General features: G+C 36.5%; 2 protein-coding genes across 3 annotated transcripts; both read right to left on the reverse strand.

The window, feature by feature from the left end:
* Positions 1-304: 304 nt before the first annotated feature.
* On the reverse strand, positions 305-12,434 carry LOC145581557 (nuclear poly(A) polymerase 3-like). 2 transcript variants are annotated; one of them, XM_081638568.1, is made up of 11 exons: positions 12,243-12,434; positions 12,068-12,145; positions 10,063-10,215; positions 5,876-5,983; positions 3,728-3,790; positions 3,476-3,637; positions 3,178-3,291; positions 2,533-2,595; positions 1,467-1,772; positions 1,143-1,313; positions 305-729 (listed from the first exon to the last, which is right to left on the reverse strand). In XM_081638568.1, exons 1-11 carry the CDS (start codon positions 12,273-12,275, stop codon positions 358-360), a joined length of 1,623 nt encoding a protein of 540 aa, XP_081494694.1. In that variant the 5' UTR covers positions 12,276-12,434; the 3' UTR covers positions 305-357. The 2 variants fall into 2 exon arrangements, with proteins under 2 accessions (XP_081494694.1, XP_081494695.1); XM_081638569.1 differs by lacking the exon at positions 10,063-10,215.
* Positions 12,435-14,765: 2,331 nt separating this feature from the next.
* Positions 14,766-23,979, reverse strand: LOC145582671 (alpha-amylase 3, chloroplastic-like). Its single transcript, XM_081639661.1, has 13 exons — positions 23,509-23,979; positions 23,063-23,193; positions 22,698-22,752; positions 22,494-22,610; positions 22,284-22,404; positions 20,961-21,316; positions 19,786-20,468; positions 19,390-19,579; positions 18,520-18,626; positions 18,079-18,328; positions 16,921-17,043; positions 15,852-16,019; positions 14,766-15,317 (listed from the first exon to the last, which is right to left on the reverse strand). Exons 1-13 carry the CDS (start codon positions 23,773-23,775, stop codon positions 15,159-15,161), a joined length of 2,727 nt encoding a protein of 908 aa, XP_081495787.1. The 5' UTR covers positions 23,776-23,979; the 3' UTR covers positions 14,766-15,158.
* Between the last annotated feature and the right edge of the window lie 1,866 nt (positions 23,980-25,845).

Raw genomic sequence — 25,845 nt, forward strand, 5'->3', positions numbered from 1 at the left:
TGAATACTGGTTATGGACTTATTATGCTAACAAATACTTCTTATCAAATTAATAGTACTTCAAAACTGTGGTATCATTTCACATGTTAATGATTGCTGCAGTGGTTTGGGAAGTTTTGACTGTTTGGGAGTTAAAGATACTCTAAGGACCTAACTATGGGGAAAATTCATTATGACCGTTGAACTTTGAAAGTTATCGCCTTAGCAGTATGTACATCAAATAACAGTCATGTTACAATAATTTTTGTTTACTTTTATTAACCTTTTTTTGTCAATTTCATTATAAAATCAGAAGAAATCGGAGGGAAAAAAAGAATCAAACTTGCACTAAATGATTGTGTAAGCCTATATCCAACTGCTAGCATATCTTTTCTTCACTGGCTACATAACCAATGAAATAGTTCGGAAGGTGCCTAGAGTACACAGGGATTCTTTGTTGATCATATTCAGGAATTTTCCAGCATGCTTTCATTCCCTTTGTTTTTCTGGTAGGAAACTGCGAAATGTCTGGCAGCTCTGAAGCTGGCACGATACTCAGTTCCATCTTCCCTGGCATTCCTCGGTAGTTGTTAGTGATACTGTCCCTGAAGTCCTTCTCAAGTGAAGTTACATTGATATCCATACATCTTGTCAAGCCCCAGTAGAAAACTACACTTGGTTCTGAGTCTACATTTCCTATGTCAGCATATTCTGTGGGGTTGGGGTCACAAGAAACACGGATCTCCTCCAACTGCAAGGAAAACCGAACATGAGAAAACCGTCAGACAATCATGAGCGTTAATGTGTGCAACTGTGTGCACAGGAGTGAGTGAAATGGGAAATCATTAGAAATAACAAACAGGGGCTGGATAAAAAGCAGACAATGTGCACGCTCGTACACTCAAGCACTTGCACACACACAGACAAGTGATAATTGCTGGAGTCTAAAGGCACTTTCAATTATCTTTACTTTCTTTCTTAAGCATTCTTCAGACAAACACACACTCACACACAAAAGAGCACATCAGGGCCATCTTTATGGAAGCCTCGACCAAAATTTCATAAGCCCATGACTAAAAAACCAGAGAGCTCAATTAAACAAGCACTGCCCACAGCTCAAAACACCAATGACCCAAAAGATATCAAACAAATACTATCACTTACTTTCAAGATGAGGGAGGGAAAACGTGACTTCACCCATCCGACCCAATCTCCCAAACCATCTTTTGCACAAGTTAAAAGGTAGATTTTGAGAAAACGGGGATACAGCTTTCTGTAAGCATTAATGTAAGGTTCAAATAAACTATCTCTGTCAAAATCAGGCCGCAGGATCTCCTGCAATATAAAAGATAGAAAATAATAAGTATATATGATTATATGTTAGTGAAATATGTAAAATACAAAAAAGACCAAGGACAGACATAATTGTATCTTTTACTCCAATATGTAAAAATTAAAAAAAAAAAATTAAAAAAAAAATTTGCAAACCTGGGTGATTCTATGCCCTCGAAGAAATTCAGCTCTGATTCGGTTGAATGTGCTCCGTGTGACGTTGGATTGGCAGCATCGATATGGGCTACAAGGCAGTCTAATAGGTATCCAATTTCTTTTCTCAGTCACATCTGGCAAAACTGGCATCATTCCATCTTGCAGAGCAACAGGAGTAGGCCAGGGCCAACTGGCAAATGTGTTAAAGAAGTTCTTAACAAGGGCACTTAAGCAAGCATCTGGACTCGTCTGACAAATAAAAGCTGATAATATAGCTAAATGTATCCCTCCGAGGTATCCAAACAGCTGAAAATGAAGAATGAGTTGTCAAATATCCTGCATATACGGTAATACAGAGAGGGAAAAAACCTTTGAGACTAACATAGAACGTTGAAGGTGCATAAGAGATGTTAAATAGTGAAAGCTCTTATTTCCAAAATTTTCTTTCGTGTCTTTTTTTGTTATAAAATTTAAGAACAAAATAGAGAGTTACAATGTCCATTTCCAGCCAGAGTGGTACTTTTTTTAAATCCAATTAGAGTGGTATTTAGTTATTATTAGGACTGACAAAAAGCCATCAAAAGTGTCATCAAAATAGGCAACAACCATGTACACAAACCTACGTGTGTGTGTGTTTCAGCAAGTCACAGATATACATTTTGTCATATTAATGATTTCCTCACCTCATTCAGACTTTAAAGGCCATGCTATATTGCTAGTTACAATGCTAAATTCCAAATACCATTCTTTGTAGGATTTGGTGTAGTAATTTATTTATCACTCTTTTCTTCAAAGACTTTTACAGGATTACTTTTTTTTTTTCTTTCTTACTTATATTCATTTATTATTTTGGATAGTTTATAACAATCTCCTTTCCCTTTTTTTTCTTGATAATCAGTAAGTTAAGAAAGTAGCACTCCACAAGCTTCTTCTTCTAGTCATACCAATTACAGGTACAAACACCAGTTTTATGCTTTTTAAAGATTAATAAACAGTCACGAAGCACATAAATTTGAAGGCAAAACGTCCATCTCTTAGTGAGAAAGATTGAGCAAAGAAGACTTACGTTACCATAAATACCACGTTGTTTGGCCCAAAACTTGATGCACCGCAGCAATGACTGGAAATTCTGCAGCATAGGAACCATTAATATGTGAAACCTATAATTTAATGAATACTCAAAAAATGAAGTAACGTCATTATACAATATAGAGAAGATCCACATAATGTTCTGAAAATATGGCAACTCAAATCTTTCATCAAATTGACTAACTATTAAGTCTAGGAGAATCTCCATAAGCAACAGTGCCAAGCTCCTATCCCCTGACCAAAACCAATAAATCCTAATTTCCATCAAATTCATTCTTCTCCCACTTGAACAAAGCACATATACATATTTTCAAAGATTTATAATGGATCTTACTTCAGTATCAAAATCCTGGAAGCCATCCGTGAAGAATAAGAATGTACAAACTAATAATTATAAAAGACAATAAAGAATTGGATGAAAATGCAACTAAACAGGTCTTGGTATTTCCATATTGATTAGTAAGAACCCGTGTAGTAATTTATCGCAAAAACTCATTCTCAACAATTTGTTTAACCAAATCAAATCACATGCACTAGGCTAGCATAAGAAGCATGTTAAAGAAGGATTGAGACAATTTTCAATATTTAAAAAAAAAAAATTACTGAAATTAAAATATACTACCTCCAGGTTTGGAACAAGTTGAAGGATGCATTGGTTAACACATACACCAGATAAGCTTTTCCAACTAGTTTCATCAATATTGACCAGGAACATTGGATTCAGCAAGTCCACATTCTGCAATTACAATATTTGTCAAGTCAAGTAAATTATTTTACAAAGATGTGTTCGTTGTACCACTTAAACTAAAACATTGTACAAACTCAACCATGAAAAAAATACATGTATTTCTCATTTATCCCTATATACTACGTATATAACTTAACAAAGTATTTTCCATCTTCAAGCAGAAAGCCCTTACTTCAGGAACTGACGTAACTTGAAGTTTAGCATACGGCATATCAACAGCAACCCCTTTAAATTTAAATCGCATTAATGGCACCTTAGCATCCTTAACGCAATTGATTTCAGATACTTCAGGTTTGCCTTTGAGAATATTGTATAAAACAATACAGAAATCCTCCTGAAATGCAAAAGACTGATATGAGACAACCTAACACAAAAGCCACTCATGACTCACCAATTCCATTTATAGATGAAAAGGGAAACTTACTTCCATAGTAGCAAACCCAGGACCAACACATAGAACATCGATATCTGATTCTGAATTATGTACCTGGGTAAATGATAAAAATAGAATTACAACTTTACATTTTGGATTATATTTTTCAGTAATCACCAGCAATGCAAATAGCTCTAAAAAAAGTGTTCACGTATGTCTAATGCACCATTAACCTAATTTACTTAATCTCTTGAAAGTTGAACCAAAATATATTCAGAGCATTGGTTCTGAGATATATGAAGAGCTTTATAAGGAGCAGACTCAATCTTCGAATGACTGTAGTAGCCCTAGTAGGATTACATTGATTTGAAGTAATATAAGGCGAATAAAGAAGCTTAAGAAGAGAGTGAGGGAAATTGATAACTGGTTGTATTTACAATGCAATTATATAATCAACATGAGAAAAAAAGCCCCAGAGTAGCTGGACAGTCCAAAGGAAAGGAGAGAAGCACATATATTGATCACAAGAATTCCCCTTTCTGTTTCCCTTTACTACTGACATCATTTCCAAACCTAGCAAATTCTTAGACAAAGTTCTACAGTATTCTCCGTCTTTCACCCAAGGCAAGTTCTGACAGAATCTTTTACCAAACCTGGTGACATACTGACATAACCCCTTTGATCCACCTTGGCATGTCTTTCAAACATATACTTGATTGGTGGCGTACAGAGGGTATTGCGAGGCATTACAAAAGACACCAAGGAATTTTAGTTTCAACTTTCACAGAGATTACAATATCATACAACTTCTACAGCTTGCACATATAGAATAGTTTCAAACGTACCGTCAATTGGAATCTATTTAAGATCTCAGATAATCATGCTGGATATTTAACACCACCAATCAATCAATCAATCAATCAAAGCCTTAATCCCAAAAGTGGGGTCGGCTAACATGAACCAAATTTGATTATTCCGTGTAGTCATCAACATAAATCTTTCTCCTCCATCCCTTACGATCCAAAACTTCATCCTCACGTAAATCCATGCACTTCATATCCTTCCTCACTCCTTCCAACCAAGTCATCTTTGGTCTCCCTCTTCCTCGTTTAATCCCTCCATGGTCCCACTCTTCCACTCTTCGCACCGGTGCACCCTCGGGTCTCCGTCTTACATGTCCAAACCAACGCAGACGATTTTCCCTTAATTTATCTACAATGCCCGCCACACCTACTTTCTTGCGAATAACCTCATTTCTGATTCTATCTCTTAAAGTGTTTCCACACATCCACCTTAACATGCGCATTTCCGTAACCTCCATCTTTTTAATATGCTCTTTCTTAGAAGCCCAACATTCTGTACCATAGAGCAACACTGGTCTTATGGCAGTCCTGTAGAATTTTCCCTTCAACTTTAAGGGAATGCTGCGGTCGCATAACACTCCCGTGGCCGCTCTCCATTTAAGCCACCCTGACTTAATCCTGTGGGTCACGTCTTGATCAATGTCACCATTCTTCTGGATATTTAACACCACCAAACGGATATAAATATTCAACACTATATTTTGGACCAACTAAATTCACAATTCATTAATGGCCAAGTCCTCAGCTTAAACCTGTGTCCAACTCGTTTAAGCTCTCCATGATCCCACTCTTTGTACTGGTGCACCTTGGGGTCTTCTTCTCACATGCCTGAGCCAACGCAAGCGATTTTCCCTTAGTTTGTCTGCAATGCCTGCAACACCCACTTTCTTGCGAATAACTTCAACTCTGATCCTATCTCTTAGAACTCTAACCGCACATCTATCTTAGCAAACGCATTTCCATGACCTCCATCTTTTTAATGTGCTCCTAAGAAGCTCAACATTTTGTACCATAAAGCAACACTGGTCTAATTGCTAATTCTAACTTTAAATCCTACTCCAAAACACTACTTCATCAAAAACTGAATTTTGCAGTGATGAGAGTTTTGGATCGGTCAAAATTAATAAGAGGCTTTTGCCAAACAGGACCTCAAAATAGATGAGAAGAGTCTAAGCATTATAAAATGCAAACTGATCACAAAGTATAAAGAATGAAAATACTAACAAAGCACAATAACCTCAAAAACATAATTGTGAAAAATGATTTCATGGGCGTAAGATCTAAGATAAAAATATGAAACCATGCACATAGTACAAGGGAGAAACAGCATTCTTACCCCAAGACCAAAAGATCCATAAGTTAATATAGTAGCTGATGCATCTCTAATCAAATTTTCAGGAAGTTTCCTCTGCCAAGCAACTTTTGCGATCCAATGCTGAACAATCTACAGGACAGAATTGATAACCATGAGCTAGTGAGTCCAAGGACACAAGCACAGATAGAATTAGATACATAGAACACATAGAAAAAGCAGTCGCAGTACATATGACTATCAAATTTAATAAACCATCAGCTGTATGAGAAGGAGAAGATATGAGTAAAGAGTACCACTGTTAGCAGCTTAGCTGCCTAAAGCACTGCTCATAGAAGCATGACTGTAACTGAACCATACCCTTGAACAGCATACCAAAAGCTATCTAAGAAGCCCACTGCTATATTGCTAACATAAAATACTTCAAGTGGGACTAGAGCTCTTCAGTTCAAATTTATGCTTTAGGGGAGTGGTAAAAGATCCAAGGAAAATAGAGTCAGTGGTCTCCGCCCATTAGCCATAAGTTGCGCAACCGTGTATGATTTAGATTTTAAATAGTTGTGTCTAACACTTGGGCAGTTGGGCTTGGGCACATACCGAGCAACATAAGGCACATATGCATATGACGGAAAACACACTTTAAAAACAATATTCTGACTAGGATCATGAGTAAAAATCTAATACCATTATAGCTTTAATAGCACGACCTTTAATGACTTCTCCACAAATTAGCTAATGGCTTTGAGTATCATATATATGTGCCAATCACATAATTTAGAAAGCATACAAACTTAAAATTAATCTCTACCTCCAAGAAAGGGTAAAAATTGATTTATATCTTGCACAAAAAACCTATATTACTACTGCCTACAGCTTTAAAAGGACTTCATTGCTTCGATTTTACAAAGTTTGAAGCAATGTCATTTTTTGCTGCAAAGTAATTCCACATCTAATACCTTGGTGACATTTTTTACTATACTAGCATAAGAAACCTTAAATTACCCAATTACTGTCAACATACAAAAACATAAATTCCTGATGAAGAAATGTCAAGAATGTGTATTCTCGTGTTTGTATTGATTGTTAATGTGGTATATATACACAACCTAAGCAAGGGCCTTAAACTAAGCCCATAACTAAATACAATAAATTATATACGGGCTCAACACCCCCCCTCAAGTTGGAGCATGCAAATCACAAATGCCCAACTTGCCAAGTAAATACAAAAATTGGTTCTTGCTTAATGCTTTTGTGAAGATGTCCGCTAGTTGATCAGTCGTCTTCACATAAGAAGGTCTAATAACCCCCTCCTGAATGGCATCACGAACATAATGACAATCAACCTCAATGTGCTTAGTGCGCTCATGAAAGACCGGATTCTGCGCAATATACAACGCAGATTGACTATCACAAAATAAACTCATCGCCTGCGGATGCGAAACTCCTAAGCTGTCAAGAAGAGCCTTCAACCATTTCAACTCATCGGTGGCCTTAGACATTGTACGGTACTCGGATTCTGCAGAAGATTTAGCAACAGTATCCTGCTTCTTAGTCTTCCAAGAAATAGGAGAATTTCCAAGAAACACCAAATAACCTGTAATCGATCGTCTCGTAAGAGGGCAACTAGCCCAATCCGCGTCACACCAACCTGTCAACTGTAAATCACAATCTGTGCGCAATAAAATTCCCTGACCAGGACTACCCTTCAAGTAGCGTACCGTTCGAAGAGCGGCCTCCCAATGATCACGACGGGGCTGGTGCATAAATTGGGACAGAATATGAACTGTGTATGCTAAATCAGGTCTAGTGAAAGACAAATAGATCAAACGTCCAACAAGACGCCGATACATCTCGGGGTCATCAATAAAAGGTGCCTCTGATTTTGCCAGAGTATGATTTTGCTCAATCGGAGTACCCGCCGGACGTGCCCCTAATAAACCAGACTCTGTAATAATATCAAGAGTATATTTCCGTTGGCACAAAAATATGCCTTCCGGACTACGAGCAACCTCAATACCCAGAAAATATTTCAACACCCCCAAATCTTTCATATGAAAACAATCACTCAGATATGCCTTAAAAGCAGAAATCGCAGAAGTAGAGTTGCCAGAAATCAATAAATCATCGACATACACCAGAACACTAAGATGGACATTCCCTTGATTCAGAGTAAATAGAGAATAATCAGAGTACGACTGTTTGAAGCCATACCTTGTGAGTGATCCGGCTAGTTTGGCAAACCAACAACGGGGTGCCTGTCGAAGACCATAGAGCGACTTTTGAAGACGAAATACCATTCCTGGTTTGCTACCATGGAACCCGGGAGGTGGCTTCATGTATACCTCCTCATCAAGGTCACCGTGGAGAAATGCATTGTGGACATCCATTTGATGCAATTCCCAATTCTTCGCAGCAGCTACAGCTAAGAAAGTCCGAACTGTGACCATTTTAGCCACGGGAGCGAACGTCTCATTATAGTCAATGCCTTCAACCTGATGATTACCAAATATGACCAGACGAGCTTTTAATCGTTCAACAGTGCCATCAGAATGATACTTGATTTTATAAACCCATCTGCACCCTAAGGCCTTTTTCCCTGGAGGTAACGGTTCCATTACCCAAGTCTGATTGTCTTCCAATGCTGCAATTTCTTTTTGCATTGCCTCTCTCCACCCTGCATCTTTCATAGCCTCTTTGAAATTACGGGGTTCAGTGCCTGCAAGTACAGCTGCAAGAAATATACGATGTCGTGCGGAAAAATGATCACAATTCACATAGTGTGCTATAGGATAAGGAGTACCTGAGGAGCTTGGAGTAGGTGAACTAGGAGTACTCGTTGCTTGTACAGTATGTGCCACATAATCTTTATGCCAACCCGGTGGACGTCGCACACGACCCCCACGATCAATGTCAAGTGAAGAAGAGCCACCCCCGCTGCTAGCAGCCCCTGCCCCCTGCCCAAGGCCGCTGCCAGCAGCTTCTGCTTGCTGCACAAAGCTGCTGCCGTGGCCAGCAGCTGCTGTCTGCTGCTCAAGACTGCTGCCACGGCCAGCAGCTTCTGCTTGGTGCTGAAGGCTGCTGCTAGCAGCGTCTGGATGCTGCCCAAGACTGCTGCCAGCAGCAGCGTTGCTGTCCAGACCAGCAGAGCCAGCCACAGCCTGGCTGCTGCCAGTGCCACCTGCCACAGGTGGGTTGTGGACTGTACTGCTAGCAGCAGCAGTCCCTGTCCTGACCTCGGCAGTGGTCTGATATTCTCTGTCACGGCTTACTTCACTCACCTCTAAAACCGCTTCCAAGTCATCCAAAAAATCAAGATCGACTCCCACACCATCCGCATTCGAATTTTCTTTGACAAAATTAGTTTCGGAGCCAGCATTCAAGGTTTTGTCACAAGCGAAAGGAAATTCGTTCTCAAAGAACTTCACATCACGTGACACAAAAATCTCACCCGTTTCAAGGTCGTATAATTTCCAACCCTTCTTACCATGAGGATATCCTAAAAACACACACCGCCGACTTCTAGGAGCAAACTTATCCCCCTTGGATTTTTGATTATGTGCAAAGCAAAGGGAGCCAAAAACACGTAACTCATCAAAACTAGGTTCTTTGTCAAATAGAATCTCATATGGTGTTTTGTTTTGTAGCAAACGAGAAGGAGTACGATTAATCAAATAAACCGCCCCAAGAATGCACTCCCCCCAAAAACCAATAGGCAAATTCCCTTGAAACATTAATGCACGTCCCACATTCAAAATATGTTGATGTTTGCGTTCAACACGTCCATTTTGTTGGGGTGTCCCAACACAAGATGTTTGAAATAAAATGCCATGTTCCGTAAAGTACGGAACCATACAATTGAACTCAGTGCCATTGTCACTTCTCACCAATTTCACAGACACACCAAATTGACGATCAATCATAGCAAAGAAAGAACAAAATGCGGAATAAACCTCGGTTTTATTATTTAATAAATAAACCCAAACACCTCTAGAATAATCATCAACCAAAGTCAAAAAATAATGTGCACCACAAGTAGAGGGAGTTTTATACGGTCCCCATAAATCACAATGAATTAATTCAAAGATACGAGTAGCTTTGCTATCACTATTTGGAAAACTATCCCTATGTTGTTTGGCTTGAGGACACACACCACAAGCTTTAGTCAAAAATTTATTTGCAGAACTACTACTAAGAGGTGGAAGCAACTTAACCACTCTATCCGACGGATGCCCAAGTCTTCTATGCCACAACTCAAATTCTGACACCGCAGGAGCTTGAACCGCACATACTGTAGGAATACGCCGAAAAAAGTAGAGTCCGTCCCTCCGTTCACCGGCTCCAATCAGGCTCCCCGAACGTTGGTCCTGTATAGCACACAAAGAATCAGTGAATCGTACAAAACAATTTGATTGATCAATCAATTTAGACACCGATATTAAATTGCATTGTAAATTGGGAACAAATAAGACATGCTCCAATGTTATAGTGTCTGCCAAAAGAACTCGACCCTCCTTCAAGGCCATAGCTTGTTCCCCATTCGGAAGTCCCACAGGTGAAGGAGAAATCAAACGAACATCCACCAAGCAATGTTCATTTCCGGTAACATGATGCGATGCCCCCGTATCAATAATCCAAGAAGACAAACACTCACCTTGCATACGGTCTTGTTGAAGAGAAGCCATATTAAGTAAAACCCGAATGTCCTCGGGTTTGAGATCTTGTAGGGAAAGATTATCCCCACTGCCAGAGGCTGCCCCTGTCGAAGCAACAACCCCTGTCACAGCATTGGCACGAGCAGACCCCTTCCCGGAAGCCGTGTTAGAAGAAGTAGCAGCAGGAGGTGTGGAAGAAGAACGAGCAGACCCCTTCCCACGCTTGAGTTCATGCCACCAGTCAGGATACCCATGAAGAACAAAGCAGCCCTCCACATCGTGCCCTGTTTTCTTGCAATGCGAGCAAAATAGCTTGGATTTATCTCGACGATCGGGTCCCTTCGAACGCCCAGCAGAGACAGCAAAAGCATGAGCATCTCTTGCTGCCTCGGTTTGTGCTCTGCCTTGAGCTATGCCCCGTGATTCTTCTTCTTGAAGCAGTGCTTGATAAGCACGAGTCAAGTCAATGGGTGGCTGCTGCGATAACAAATTGGTTCGCACAGCCGCATACTTCGAGTCATCCAAGCCAATTAGAAATTGATGCAGCACTTCCTCCTCCCTGTCTTTTGCGAATTTGCCCGCAACATTGCAAGTACAAAGCCCACATTCACAGCCATGTAAGGGTTTGAGTCTCGTGAGATCATCAAACAAGCACATCAAAGTAGTGTAATAGTCCTCAACCGACATACTACCAGTTTGTCGACAATCAGTAATTTTCGACCGTAGTTGTTGCAACCTTGGTCCATTAGAAACACAAAACCGTTGCTCCAAGTAAGTCCACAAGAGTTTTGCTTCTTCAAAATAAGGCAGTGATGCCGCTAATTTAGGTTCCATAGACCTCAAAATCCACGAGACGATCATTGAATTAACCGTCTCCCAGTCCAAGAGCTTCTTCTTTTCTGGGGGTTTCGTGATTGTACCATCAACGAATCCAAATTTTCGACGAGATCGGAGAGACAACGTGATTGCCCTCGACCAAGCCAAGTAGTTGTCGCCTTTCAAAATCACGTGAGTGATGAGGTTTCCCGGTTGATCTCCAGCACCGAGATAGAAAGGAGATGAAGGATCAAGCTTCCCGTCTTCCATGGTTGATGCGTGAGCAAGAGAAGAAAGAAAGCAAGGGTTTTAATTTTAGGTTAGGCCTGATACCATGTCAAGAATGTGTATTCTCGTGTTTGTATTGATTGTTAATGTGGTATATATACACAACCTAAGCAAGGGCCTTAAACTAAGCCCATAACTAAATACAATAAATTATATACGGGCTCAACAAGAAATCTAGGCCACTTCTATTATCCTTATGCCTCGACTCGAATGAGGATTCAACCAAGGACATAACGTAACAGTAGGCGGATAAAAACACAAAGAAATCCGAATATGGGCAATCCTATAAGCAAATTCCCACTATTACAATGAATTTTGGCATGAAATTTGAGGAAATTGCATACCAAAATCTCAAATTTCATACCCAAAATCGTGAATTTCATAATATGAACAATGCTATAAGCAAAATCCCACTAATTAAATCAAATAAAAAACAAGAAACGGAAAAAGATATGGGGACCTTCTTGAGGCTGTGAATGATGGATTCTCTTTTGAGTGTTTCTTCAGAAGACGGCACCAAACCACCATCTTTCATGAACTAACCCAACAAAGTAATTAAGGAAAAAATTAGAACTTTTAATCAAAACCCAAAATAAATAAATAATCCCAAAAGAATTGAATAATTGGAGAAGTACCTGGAGCAAGGAGAGAGAACGATGATCATCCATCGGAACGACAATCTTGTTGAAGGTTATGGCTTATGAGAAATTGTACTGGTATCAACTATCAACTTATCAAGTGTATTACTGATTTAAGTGATTACATGACTTCAACCTTGCACTCTGTTCCTATGTTATGTTATACGTAGTATGAAACTCTTTGTAACCGAATTTTATATACTCGTAATAGCTTTTCCTGTATCCGATTCTCGAAACAATTAATTTATAGGACTCATCTAGTAGACTAGTAGATAAAAAATACTCTTTTCATTTCTAAATAAATGCTTTATAATTTATTTATTTATTGCAAAGGACGGAAGGAGTAAGATTTCATTAATTTCGCTGCTAAAAAAAAAAATGTAAATAGTAATGTATGTAAAGCTTAGGTTAAATAGCATAAAAGCTACTCGTACAACCCTAGTTTCATGAGAAATTTCCCTGTGTTCCTCGAAATAAATAAATAAATAATAAAATAAAAAATATTAAAAAAATAAATAAATAAATTGATTTTCATGTAAAATGTTTAAAAACGGCTAAATTTCAAATTTAGGTTGATTCAACATGTGTTTCCTTATGTGTTGTTCACATCTATTAACGATTTTACAATAAAAGAAATTGATTGAAGTAGCGAGCGTACTTGCTCAGGTTCTCTCCCCTAATGAAACACTCTGTTACGAATGACATTTATCTTGCTTTGCTCATTTGTCAAAAAGAGAATAATAAATTTGAATTAATTGTTTATTAATATATGGAGTATGTATAACTAAACCTTTTAATTGAGGACTTGTTTGTCATTATTTTTTATTTTCCGTTTTTTTTTATAACAAAAAAAAATATATATATGAAAAATGTGTTTTCACTTTTTTGTTGTTAGTTTTCAAAATTATCATGATTTTCATAAGATTCACAGTTTTTTATTTCTATTATGTGCAGATGTTTTTTCTTGTCTTCTATCAAAAGCTGCATATGAAAAGAAATTAAGTGGGGCGAAGATATGTAACTCTGCTCCTAGAGTGTATTTTCTGTTCTTTGCAGATAATAGTATTTTGTTTGCAAAAGCTATCCTACAGGAATGTTCGAAGATAGCTGATATAATCAGTCTGTATGAAAGAGCATTTGGAATAAGATTGACTATTTTTTTTTTAAGACGACTAATTTTTTATTCATTATACATATCACATGATTTTGAAAAACAAAAAACCAAAAATTAGAAAATCAAAACAAACATAGTAGTTTTAATTTCTGATTTTGCAATTAGCAAAATTATTGGAAAATTTTTGTGACATGTCTGTGTTGAGTTTGTTGACAATACATAGGGAATTATTGGTAAAAGGAGCATATTTGGGGGATTTGGCCACCTTTGGACATTATAAAGGGAAATTGTTCTAGTTTTATTAACATTCACGTATACATATAGACAATATAGTGATATAGTATATGGGAAGGTTGTAAATTGAATAAAGTAATACGGATTACGGAGTAAATATTAGTGAAAGTTTTTGGATGAAATGAGACTTTCACTTGGATGTCAGAAGGAGAAACATATCTAAGTTAAAGCTAATGTCACTAAAATAAATAAAATGTCATAGAAATTTATGATATTATAAAACCTTTAAAACATTTTATGTTTTGAAAATCAAAGTTATTTTGTTTATATTTTCAAATTTATTTTTTTGTTGAACATTATGCTATTTTTTTGACATGGAAAGGATGAACAGCATGGGGCTTCTGAAGTGTTAATATAACAATGAAAGATACCCTAAATGGCATCAAACTTTGAATTAATCCCCGATTTTTTTTCTATATATTCTCAAATAATCAAATAATTACGTTTTCCAATGCATAATTTTGATCATTAATGTAGTATGGAGAAGTTTTTTTCAACTCGTCAAAAAAAAAAAAAAAAAAAAAAAAAAAATTATTTTCAAACATCGTCTAAGTTACTTAAATCACAAAGGTTTTTATTAATGATTCACATTTTAAGCCTATCTATTTTAAATCTTAACTTATCACATGCAAAAAAAATAGTGTAAAATATTTTTAAAAAATAAAAAATAAAATTAAAATAAAGTCAAACTCAGGGCCCGAGAGGAAAGAATAAGGGAATTGCCACCCCCAAATAGCCCCTAGTAAGATGTATTCTCAATTTCTCATTACCTTAATCATGAAGCCAAACCCTTACCACTAGACCAAGCTTTGTTTGATTTGGTTCAGTGTTAATTGGAAACATAGGAACACAGCAGACTGCATACTTAGACTTTGGAAGCTCAGTCTTTTATGAGCACCTGGTTATGCTCATTGTTTATCAAATTACACCAGCATGTACTTTAGGATTATCAAAAAACAACCTAATGGGTGGATGATATCTCCACCCACTATGCTGAGTTGATGTGTTTTCTGCATAGTATGTTCATGTAGAAATTTAAGACAAACCAGAATACATGCCTGATACATATATTTGTACCCAACGAATTTATGATTAGATAGAATGCAAACAAGTAGACAGAATAACTGAAACATATATTCAGAATCAGTGTGAATAAACATGATTATCCTGTTGTAATGCAGAATAAATGGGTATTACAGTTTTTGCCAGTACAAGGATAACTTGCATCCTCTGCTTAATAAAAAATGTATATACAGACCGTATATACTATCAGCACTTACATGCTGAAAGGCAACAACATGATCATACTTAATCATCAGTAGATTGCAAGAATATGCTAGATACACTGCAGAGCAGAGCCAATTTCTGCAAATGCAAACCATCCTTCCTGGTTTTCCTCTACAGTTATAGATCGACACTGTGTATTTGTGATGGTTACTTTACTATATGATCTACACTGAGAAATTCCATCCTGAAATGCTCCACTTTAATTTTACAGGGATCTCTCACTTTGCTTCCCAAACCTTGTAATCTCTGCCCTCAACAGCCACAGACCATTGCTGGGGCCCACTTGGTGGCTCGTAATGACCAGGTCCAATTTTCATGGCCACTTTATCATCTATAACTGCTGCGTATACATCCCTATCTGCTTTGGTTATCTTAACCTGAAAAAATCCAGCAGGTAATTTTCAGTCGTATACATCCCTATCTGCTTTGGCAGTCTATATAGCACTGTAATTGGAAACAGGGAGCAATACTGCAGCCTACTGGGTAGAAAACTTTAATATGTGTTTTAGAGGCCATTGTGCCCTGATATTGGCAACGATTCTCTAGGAAGATCTTTCAGGGACAGAGGGGGGGGGGGGTGGGGGGGGGGAGCGTAGGGTTTTGGAATCAACTGTCATAAACCATCCTTATCTTTGTGATTTTTTCATGTATTGTATTTTTGCTCTAATAATAAACTACCAAAGACTAAATCAATTTAAATGAGCATTGTTTTCACTTATCAGAGGCCACATATAATAAGGTCAAGTTTAAAGGTCTATAACTACAGTACCAAATGAAACTTATCACTGTTATTACTTATCAGTGACATGGTAAATAGCTAAAAAAATCTTTTTGTGACTTGAATAAATTATAAAAACATGACCAAACTTACGGAGATTCTCACATAATTAAGATTCTAATAAGATACTTACAATGCTCCTGCAGCTGATCTTGTTTTTATTTCGGACAGAGATAAGTGCAGATATTTCAGTTTTGTAGTCTGAGAAGATGTGGTCATAGAAAACTGCTGGTGTTCCAGGGTGAGTCAGGATGTAAGCATAACCTTGCATTTCCTTGCCACCAGGAAATCTCCAATGACCCTTCGCAGAAGCATACAAGTAAAGACAGTGAGAAACTGCAATTTAGCTAACAAAAATAACGTGTTTTCAAACATAAATGGAAGAGCAATGTTATAAAGTAGAGACTTTCAAGCTAAAATGATATGGCCATTTCCGATATCCTTATATTATTGAGAAATGGTAAGAAATAGACCACACAGAATGAGAAAAAGAATTCATCAGGTATGAACCTGGGAAGTCAGGGAATAAATGTGCCACTTTTGGATATCTTACATAATCAATATCCAAAAACAAATGCCTAACCTTCATAACATCTACAAAACTTCCTACAAAGTTTGAAAGTCTTTTGGGCACAGAGGGATCATTGGATTGAGAAAGTGCAAAATCATTACATATTGACATCATTTCTAAAAATCGAAGCTACCTTGGAAAAATCAATGAAATCTTCTGATAAATTTACCTAAGAAACTTTCATAATCAATCATTTTCAAAGGTAGGCCATCATTTAAGGTAATTTTGCTTATTACCATGCATGTATCCATAACGACCATAAGTCTTCCAAAAAAGTGAAAAAAAATACGTATTCCAAAGGATAAAATACGTCAATACCTATCTTTTCTTCCCTAGCAAACATTTCAAGAAAGATTATTTAAAAAAAAAAAATCCAAAGTAATTAACAAGATAAGCGTAAAATGAATAAAATCCTGAATTTAGCAAAAATGAAAATAAATGCAGAAAAAAATGCCAACATATAGGGGATGCAAGAGACTGGAGCACAATTGGAAACTGAGCATTATCCACCAATTTAAGGAATAGACCACAAATTTGAGAACATTGAACAAGGAAACAGTCTTGAAAATCAATTTTGCAATCTTGAGTCTCGATCATGACATGACAAAAACAGAGAAAACGAAGCATGTACCTGGGTAGAACCAGTATCGTGATTTTCAATGAAGGTGACAGCACGAGAAGGCCACCAGCCAACAACCCCAGGCGGTTTTCCTTTCGGATCTGACAGACGCCAATATTCACATCTCTCCAGGACCTGATGCAAGTGACATCAGTTAATGAGTACAATTTAAAATCTTCTTGTACTTAAAGTACGATGATTGAACTGGAATATAAGCTATGCAAGTCAATTAAGAATATCACAACATGCTTGAAGCCAACAATAACAAGAGATACTGAACATGGCATGCATGTTGGCTCCTGAGAAACTCACGTCTCCCTCTGTCATATCACTCTATTTTACATCATTAAGTTCACAATTTGAACAAGGCATGGTTCTAGTTTTTGATTACCTTGAAGAGGGGAGAGGCAAAGTATGAGAGAATGATTAATAAAGTTATTAGAGTACTTCACCGAGAAGATAATATTTCCTCACTCATAGGTCTAACAGTGTTAAAAACACTTGACTATGATTTCTTGTTGCTGACTTTGGCTGGGGAGAAAGGCACAGGATGAACTAAAGCAATATACCTTAAACACTGGGTAAATACGTAGTAGGCAGATGTGGCGACTGATCAACTTGACTTGTCAAAAAGGCTAGCCAAAAAGGAGATCTAATAAGATTTTTTAAAAATATGTTTCAATCTTCTTTCACAACCACCTTGTCATGCATGTCCAAAGGGGATGATTGTTACAGTGTTTCCCTAGGGAAGGTAGAATATGCATCTTCCCCTAATACTAAAGAAATAAATTGCAGTCCCAAATAATTACCTAAAATGCAATTTAAGATTTTCTAAACTCTTCCCATCACTTATTCACCCTAATACCCTCCATCCTAAATGCCATACATGTGAACAAATCATCTATACATCAGATACATTAATGAATTCAGCTGCTGATTGCCAAGGGAATATAAAAAATGTGGCAGAATATAAACCAAAGACATACTTTGTTTATCTGAAGCTTGGCAGGCATAGCAATCCAAAGTTTTATAGAATTAGAAATAAAAATGAGATAACAGGATAGCAATGTAGCATAACCCTCTATGAAACTGATAAGATATATTAACCAATAAAAGATGAAACATTTTTATGTTATCTTCTACTTTTCTAGAACTTGAATAGATACATACAGAATGGAGAATCCCTTTTGTGGTGACATCAAATGCACCCGCAGTTCCACCAGTAGCATTAATCCAGTCGATAATTCTCTGCCTATGAGCATCTTGATCGTAATCCATCTCTCCATACGTATAGCTAAGTGAATCCCAGTACTCCCCAACAGCAAAGTAGGGCTCACTAGAATCGATGTAGTCCTTAACATAACCACCCCAAAATCCACGCACAAAATCAAGCCTCCAGCCATCATAGCCGATATCTTTCCTGCATTTTATGTTACCAGAAAAATAAGAGTAATTTCATAGCACAAAGCATGCAGATTATAAATGATATTCCTAGAAAACCACTAATATAAAATATCTATTATTTGCTAAATTAGTCTTGTAGCTTCAGTATAAACCCCAGATATAGAACAATTTGATAATAAATTAACACCGAGCAAGTGAGTGACTAACCTCAACCAGCGTAGCCATTCTTTAAGATCATTTCTTACAAAATCTTGTGAATGATCAATGTTCGGTGCAGCATGAAAGTTATCTCCACTGCTCTTATTGCCTCTACCCTGGATAGCACAACCAAAATCTAAGTCATATAGGAATATATCTGTGCTCAAATCATGGTAGCCAATAACAATAAGAATAATAATAAAAATAAAAAAGGGGTTTAGATCGAGAAATCTATTGATAATATGACATAATTGTCATGTTGCAAGTCTCTGGGAGTCTGGAGTACACTATGCAATTTATTACACAAATTCAAGTTTGAAATGCAAACATAAAATGCACATAGTATTTTTAATACTAGAGAAATCTACTACGCAAACTTAATAGGTACCACCAAAGTGTCAAAAAACCATAAAAGTTGCATCCTTAATTGATGCCAGTACACATAGCTGTCAGATAGAATATTGATACATAATTGAATGTTTATTAGCAACGGGTATATATATATGGGTTCACAGTGCGCAAATCTCGACTAATAAACAAGAAACTGCTTAAAAGGGGCAAGCTAGTTGCAATCAAAAGTCCAAAACCTTATAGAAATCCCTTTTATAAAACCATTTATTACTTTGTCACTATGTTTCTTAAGTTTCCCATCAAATGTTTAAGTCAACCTTGAGGTATTTATAATTATTTCCATCAGTTAGGAAACACAGCAGGTAAATTCTAATTACAATGGTTACTCAATTAATCTTGCAATTAGGTAAAAGCTCTGCCACATTATCTTACTTAGGAAAGTCCAACCAATGGCTGGATGTAAAGGAGAAAGAATATGTATATGGATAATGCACTTTAATACAAAAAATAAATAAAAATTGTAGAAACCTGGAAATGAGGATCGTCAGCAACAACTGCGCGATCATCCCAATTAAGGCGGCCTCCAAAAATATTCCAAATACCATTTTGGTTTTTGAAGTGTGCACAACGATGATTTATAACAGCATCTCCAAGAACTTTAATACCAACTTTATGAAATGCCTTGATAACAGTCTTCAGCTCATCAATTGTACCATATCTATTTCCCAAAGTAGTGACAGCCAGAAAAAGAAATGTAGTCATGAACTCATCTAAACTTTGCATGTCAAAAGCACATAAATGAACTAAGTTTCCATCTTTACTGGAGAGTAAAATGCATGCTTTCTAATATAGAAAAATAATTAAGCTAGAGAGCTGAAAGATACTTCACTTATAGCCAAAATAGTAATAGGTGACAAAGCTAACCTCGAATTTAAGTTGTAAAGGTCTTTTGGCATATAACCTTCAGGTGATACAGATTCAGTGGGAGGTGGCAACCAAATTACAGTAAACCCAAGTGATGACAATTCAGAAGCTTTTTCGAGGAGCTCCATGTACCATCTTCCAGATTTATGGGACTCCCAATTGAACCCCTGGCATAGAATTTCAAAACCACTCCCTGTCCCAGAGCAAATTTCAGTTGGAATTTCTAACTCTTCAGTTTCTAAATCAGCTTCTACAGGAAAGGTTGTAGTAGAGCTTCTGTAGATACTATATGCTTCTGCAGCCAACTTCTCGATCTCTTGCAGAATAGTTTCCTGTGCTTCTTTACTTTTTCTTTTCCATTTTGTGTCAGAAGTGATGTCAGTACCTAGTTTCCGTATCTCTTTGATGATTCCATCAGTAAAAGTAGTTTGAAGAATTTCTTGATTTTCTATTTGTGGGTCTTCATCCTTTGTCACAGATCCAGAGAATGACTCTGAAGATACCTTCTTATCTATTTCATCAGATGGACTACCCACACTTTGGGCCCTGGAAAGAGGGATAAAAAAATCATTTCCTCTATTGTTCAACCACACTTGATCATTCACCTTCAGGACAAAAGGAAATCCAATAATTTCTTTATCTAGCGTAAAAAGTCCATTAGCTCCAAATCCGTCTCCTTTAGTCTGCAAAAGACAAGAATGAAGCTGGAGATTAGACAATTCATTAAAGAAGAAATTGTATCATAAAGAATGGAACAAAACAAACATTGTCCTGATGTAATTAAAAAAAACCGTATGATTTACTAACTCAGTCCTACACCATAGACAGCTTAGCTTCAGATGTCTATATATTTAACACCCTTGTGATCGCAAGCCAATAAAGTGGACAGTTAGTAACAACAAGAGCATAGAAAATTACGCGCTTATGGTAAATTTGTAAGGTAGTAGGGGCAGAAAATTATTTTGAAATTAACCAGTAGAGAGGAGATAGGAAACAAACAATAAAAATGCGGATTATAATTATTGGCAATGTAACATTACCTATATTTTAGACGGAATGAAAAGGACACTGGGGTATGGACCAGAAGACTAATCAACAGTATGTATACGTATAGCACTATGTTGAATTTAAACAGATATACCCTTCTGTACTTCTTTATAATTTAAGTTTCATACCTGCAGTTTTGTGCGCAATGCCTTGTCCTTAAATACTTCAGTATTTGGTGGATGTGGTGCTTCTGGTACTTCCCATTTCATGGGATTGTCTCTGCATACTCCCCAATGAACTACAACATCCCCTGACAAATCAGTTTCCAAAGAGACAATATTCTTATCCGTTTCTGAGCATTTTCTCACAGAAACAAACAGTGAATTGCTAACAGGAACTTCTTTTACTATAGGCTGCTCTTCATAAAACCCTTCAAGTATTCGATTGGCTAAAGCAAGCTCAGGAGACGCTTCATCAATGCCTTCAACATTACACAGAGGTCCATCGCTTTCAAGAAGCATATTAGACAACTGTCCAAAAGTTCCTACATCAAGCAAGATCACAGGAAATTGTTCATAAGAGCCCTCTCCATTATACATCTGTTTTTAAAGCATAAAGAGAGCAATCATGTTCTTAAAATTTTGTTTTACATGAACTGTTTATCTATATTAAAGCCACTCATTCAGAAAATCAACTTAGGAGGCCAAATTAGTCATGCCAACACCAAATGAGCAGCAATTATAATCCCAACAGACATTGCAGTGTGAAAATAACAGAAAATTCAAAGAAAAGCAACAATCTAAATTTCACTCATTAGAACTTTCCAAACCCAGATTATGTACTGGCTATTTTATTCTATCAGTTGCTTAATCTGGTATAGAAGAAGGTTCTGCAGTATTAAAAATTTACAAACTAAATTGACCATCTTTTTAACTATATAATATAGCATTGTAGACGTACAAATCATAAAGTGTACAATACGATAACATCAGTAAGTACAAAGATAACTGTGAAGAGCATGCTTCATATAATACCCAATGGAAGAAGTTATTTTAGATTTTTAGTAACTCAAAAAATTCTAAACCAAGAAAAGCAATGTGATCCCACTGATAGAATATAAATCTAACTGAGTGCCCCATAGGGGAGAATTCACTTTTTAAAAATTTCGTTGAAGTTTGGCATGTGGGATTCTTACTTTGTCCTTTTCCAAGCTTTTACGTCTATATCTGTACTCCAAAAAGAGTATGGGACACAATAGGAAAACCACAAAAGGAAACTGGGGCATCTTAGTGGGACAGTGGGAGTATTTGACAATTATATGCTGTAAGTGAGAACCAATAAGCAACAACATCATAGAGAAGTGTAATAAATATTGTAATTCTTAAAGAGTTAAAGGTGATATTGATATCGTTCATGTATTAGTCATTGAAGGAATAGAGTCAACAGACAACAGACTGTTAAAGCCAAACAATAAACCTCAGTGAAAAAATTGGCATCATGATATATTCCACCTGGCCATGAATCAAATTCCTTCTTCATTCCAACAACATTCTCATCATCACAGAGATAATCAACAAGAGGGACCACAAAATCCATCCCTTTATGCTGATACCATGATCCAGTTTCTTCATCCTGTTTAAATGGTGAACATGAAGGCAAACTTAGATACAGCCAAAGCATAAGGGTATAAATACACAAGCTCTAAAAGTTGAAAGAATGACCTTCAACACAAAATTGATAGCCGCAATTTTACTATGGCAATTGAAATCGATGGTCACTTCATGAAGAAAGCCCTCAGAGGAGGATGATTGTGCAAATGGTGTCTCTATAGCATAGTCCTGCAATTTTACAAATAGCCTTAAACTATATACACACAAAACATAGCTCCAAGATATTACGAGCTCTAAGACTAAAATCATGAATACCTTAACAGCAACAGAACCTGGAGGCCTCATTTCATTTGGAGGTTGATCCCACTCCCTGAACATCCATTTAAATAATAAAACAAATGAATAAATCAACCTACTAAATAAATAGGAAACAAGAAAAGGAGTATGGGTGTGAATCAAGGCATCAACTACAAGACCAACTCAATTCATGAATCAGAGGGTCAGACAAAGTATTACGGGTTCAAATGAAGAGTTTAAATAGCACACATTGCAATTCTCAAAGACAATCCAAATTAACCAAATACAAGTATAAACAAAGATCATAATAACCAAACTTGTACTAAGAAAATCCCTTCACATTCAAACATGTCAAACACAAACAATAGATGGAAAGAAATTACCTTCCAACGTCACCCACATAATTCACACCCCAGTGCAGAACCCATTTCCCTGGAAGAGTGCACCCAACTTTCAATATCCAACTATCTCCATCCTTCCCTTGATCCAGGCTAATGCATATCTTGCCCTCCACCTATACAATTCCAAATCAAACAAAAGCTTTACTAATAAACATTTTACCAAAACTACACAACCCAACTTTTAAAAATATAAATATATAATTCAACAATATCATCAACCTCAACTCAACAAAATGCATTAAAAAAAAAAATAAAAAAAAAATAAATCATCGAACAAGAAGAACTCATTTCACAAAACCAAAATATAAGATACATAAGCAAAATTATGATCACACCAATTTAGGCAAGAATAATAGACAATTCCATCAAACAACAAAAACCCATTTCATCAAACATAAAAATAAGAATTGTGTAATCAAATTTCAGACCTTTTGTACCAATGGCAACTCAAATGTCTCACTGTAAACAATTTCAGTAGGTTGTGAGGTAACAGGAAGAGTACTAGTCGCAGAACAAGCAGTAACAAAAAGGGGTTTTGAACGTCCATAGCTAGAATAACTCCCACAAATTCTAGCTGCCCTTGAACTGAAATTGAGTGAAAAGGGTAGCAATTTCCGAGGATTAATTGGACTAATTCTGGGACATGGTTGTCTGAGAGAATGATGAAGAAGCGGTTCAATTGCAACAGTAGGCATATTAAATACAGAAATTCCAGGTGATCAGGAGGTTAAATTAGAGAGAGATAGAGAGAAGAATGGATTGGATTGGCTATCTCCTGGATTTTTCAGTTGAATTATGCCTTTTAATAATGTTGCCCATGATTTCCAATTTGGTTCATAGATCTTTTTCTATGGGACCTTCATCTCTTTAACTTTTTCGCAATCACACGCTTTCTCTCTCATGGTACACTAATTTTAGATTTTTTTTATCTGGTCGACATAAAAAGTACATGAATTTTTTTGAGGTGAAACTTGTAACTTATTTTATTGGAAGAGAGAAGATCTTGTAGAGCCATTTATGATGTAAGGGACTTGGGGTAAATACGGGCCCATCTCTTTTGAATTGAATCGAAGTAACTTCGAATTACTAGTAATATATAAGGAGCTCCTATTAATTTTTTAGATAAATATCTTGTAGCATATAACTATATAAGTGAATAAACGCAATAGTGTATAAGACAGATTAAATATGTGTTGTTTGTATTCGAACTCTTACCATAAAAAGTGATGAGGATAGAAGCTTAATTAACTAAATTGCATAGCTAGTTAACTCAGTTTGTTGGCTTGACGGTGTATCGTGAAGCCTCCTCCATTGAAGCTTACCCGATCTCCACCCACCATCTTACGGACGTCATCATCTTCATCGTATCCACTTTCCACCGACACCATCTTCCTCGTCTCTAACTTCCACCAATGATCGGCAACTTCGCCATCAAATTAAACTAAAACCCTATGAATGAAGGGTAAAATTAAGGGTATGGTCAACCCCAAAGGATAGGGGGTGACCATGCCCTCCATCGAAGCTGCCATTGAGCTTATTATCGAAGATGGTATTGAAAATGGTGGAGATCGGGCGAAGGAGGAAGCTTCAATGGAGGGTAAAGGGTGGAGGGAGTACTTCAATGGAGAAAGCGGTGTTAACCTTGAGAAAATATCAACCATGTCAAAAATACAGCCTTAAGGCAAGTTTATTCCCATACTCCAGACTTTTTCACATCAGCTTTTCACTTACTTTTAAATGTTTTTTTTTTATTATTATTTTGATTCATACAAGAGTTTCTTTAAATTTACACATTATCCCAAGACTCACTTAATTATCCTCTCAAAATTATATTTATATATTTAAAAAAAATGTCTTTAATTATTTTTTTAAAAAAGTTTATTGTTAGGTGAGGTGGCAAGTATTGATTGACAAACCAAATGTTGTAACATTTTGTTCCCCATGCAAAGTTTGGAAATAAGTTTTGATTTTCCAAACTCACTTCAAGCCTCACATGTGTCTTTTATGACATTAACACATGAGTCTGGAGTGAGACTCATCTCCAAACTCTAAGACTCTACTCCAAACCCCAATAAACTTATCCTTACCCCTTTTAAAGTAAATAGATTGTCCAAAATATTCCTTGATATTTTTTTTTTGTTGATAAAATAAGATCAACTTGTTATTTCTCATTGATATACTACCATCATTTTACCCCCAAATTTGTCTACCTCATCCTACTATCTTAATTTATACACACCCCTAATACATGCCACCCGCCCAACCCCACCTCGACGTGCCCATACCTAATTAACAAAAAATTGAATAATATATAACAACAATAACACCAAAGTACTGCCTTATACACTTAAAATAAGAAAACTAAATTTAAAAATTGAATTTTATCTTATGTTAAATTATAGAGAACTTGTTCATTATTCAGGGTTAAATTTGGTTTTGAGTTTTGTTAAACAATATAAGGTACTCTCTATATACATGTAACATTAGTATAAAATTTTCATAGACGCATACAAGTTGAAGTAAAAGTTAGCCTAGCATTAGTTGTAACACCCCCGATTTACTAGCAATAATAAACAATAAATAAAGGAAAATAAACAACCTTTAAATAAAATTGCGGAAGCATACACCTAAATCGGAAGTATTACCGCCACACTCGACAATCTGTCAAGTGCTAAGGCTTACAAAATCCCAATAATTACAACCCAATAATCTAGGTGAGCTATTTGCACAACTTTACAAACTCGTTATAACAAACTAATCGAAAC

This window comes from Chenopodium album, chromosome 15, assembly GCF_948465745.1.
Source record: "Chenopodium album chromosome 15, dcCheAlbu1.1, whole genome shotgun sequence".
Taxonomy (NCBI): Eukaryota; Viridiplantae; Streptophyta; class Magnoliopsida; order Caryophyllales; family Amaranthaceae; genus Chenopodium; species Chenopodium album.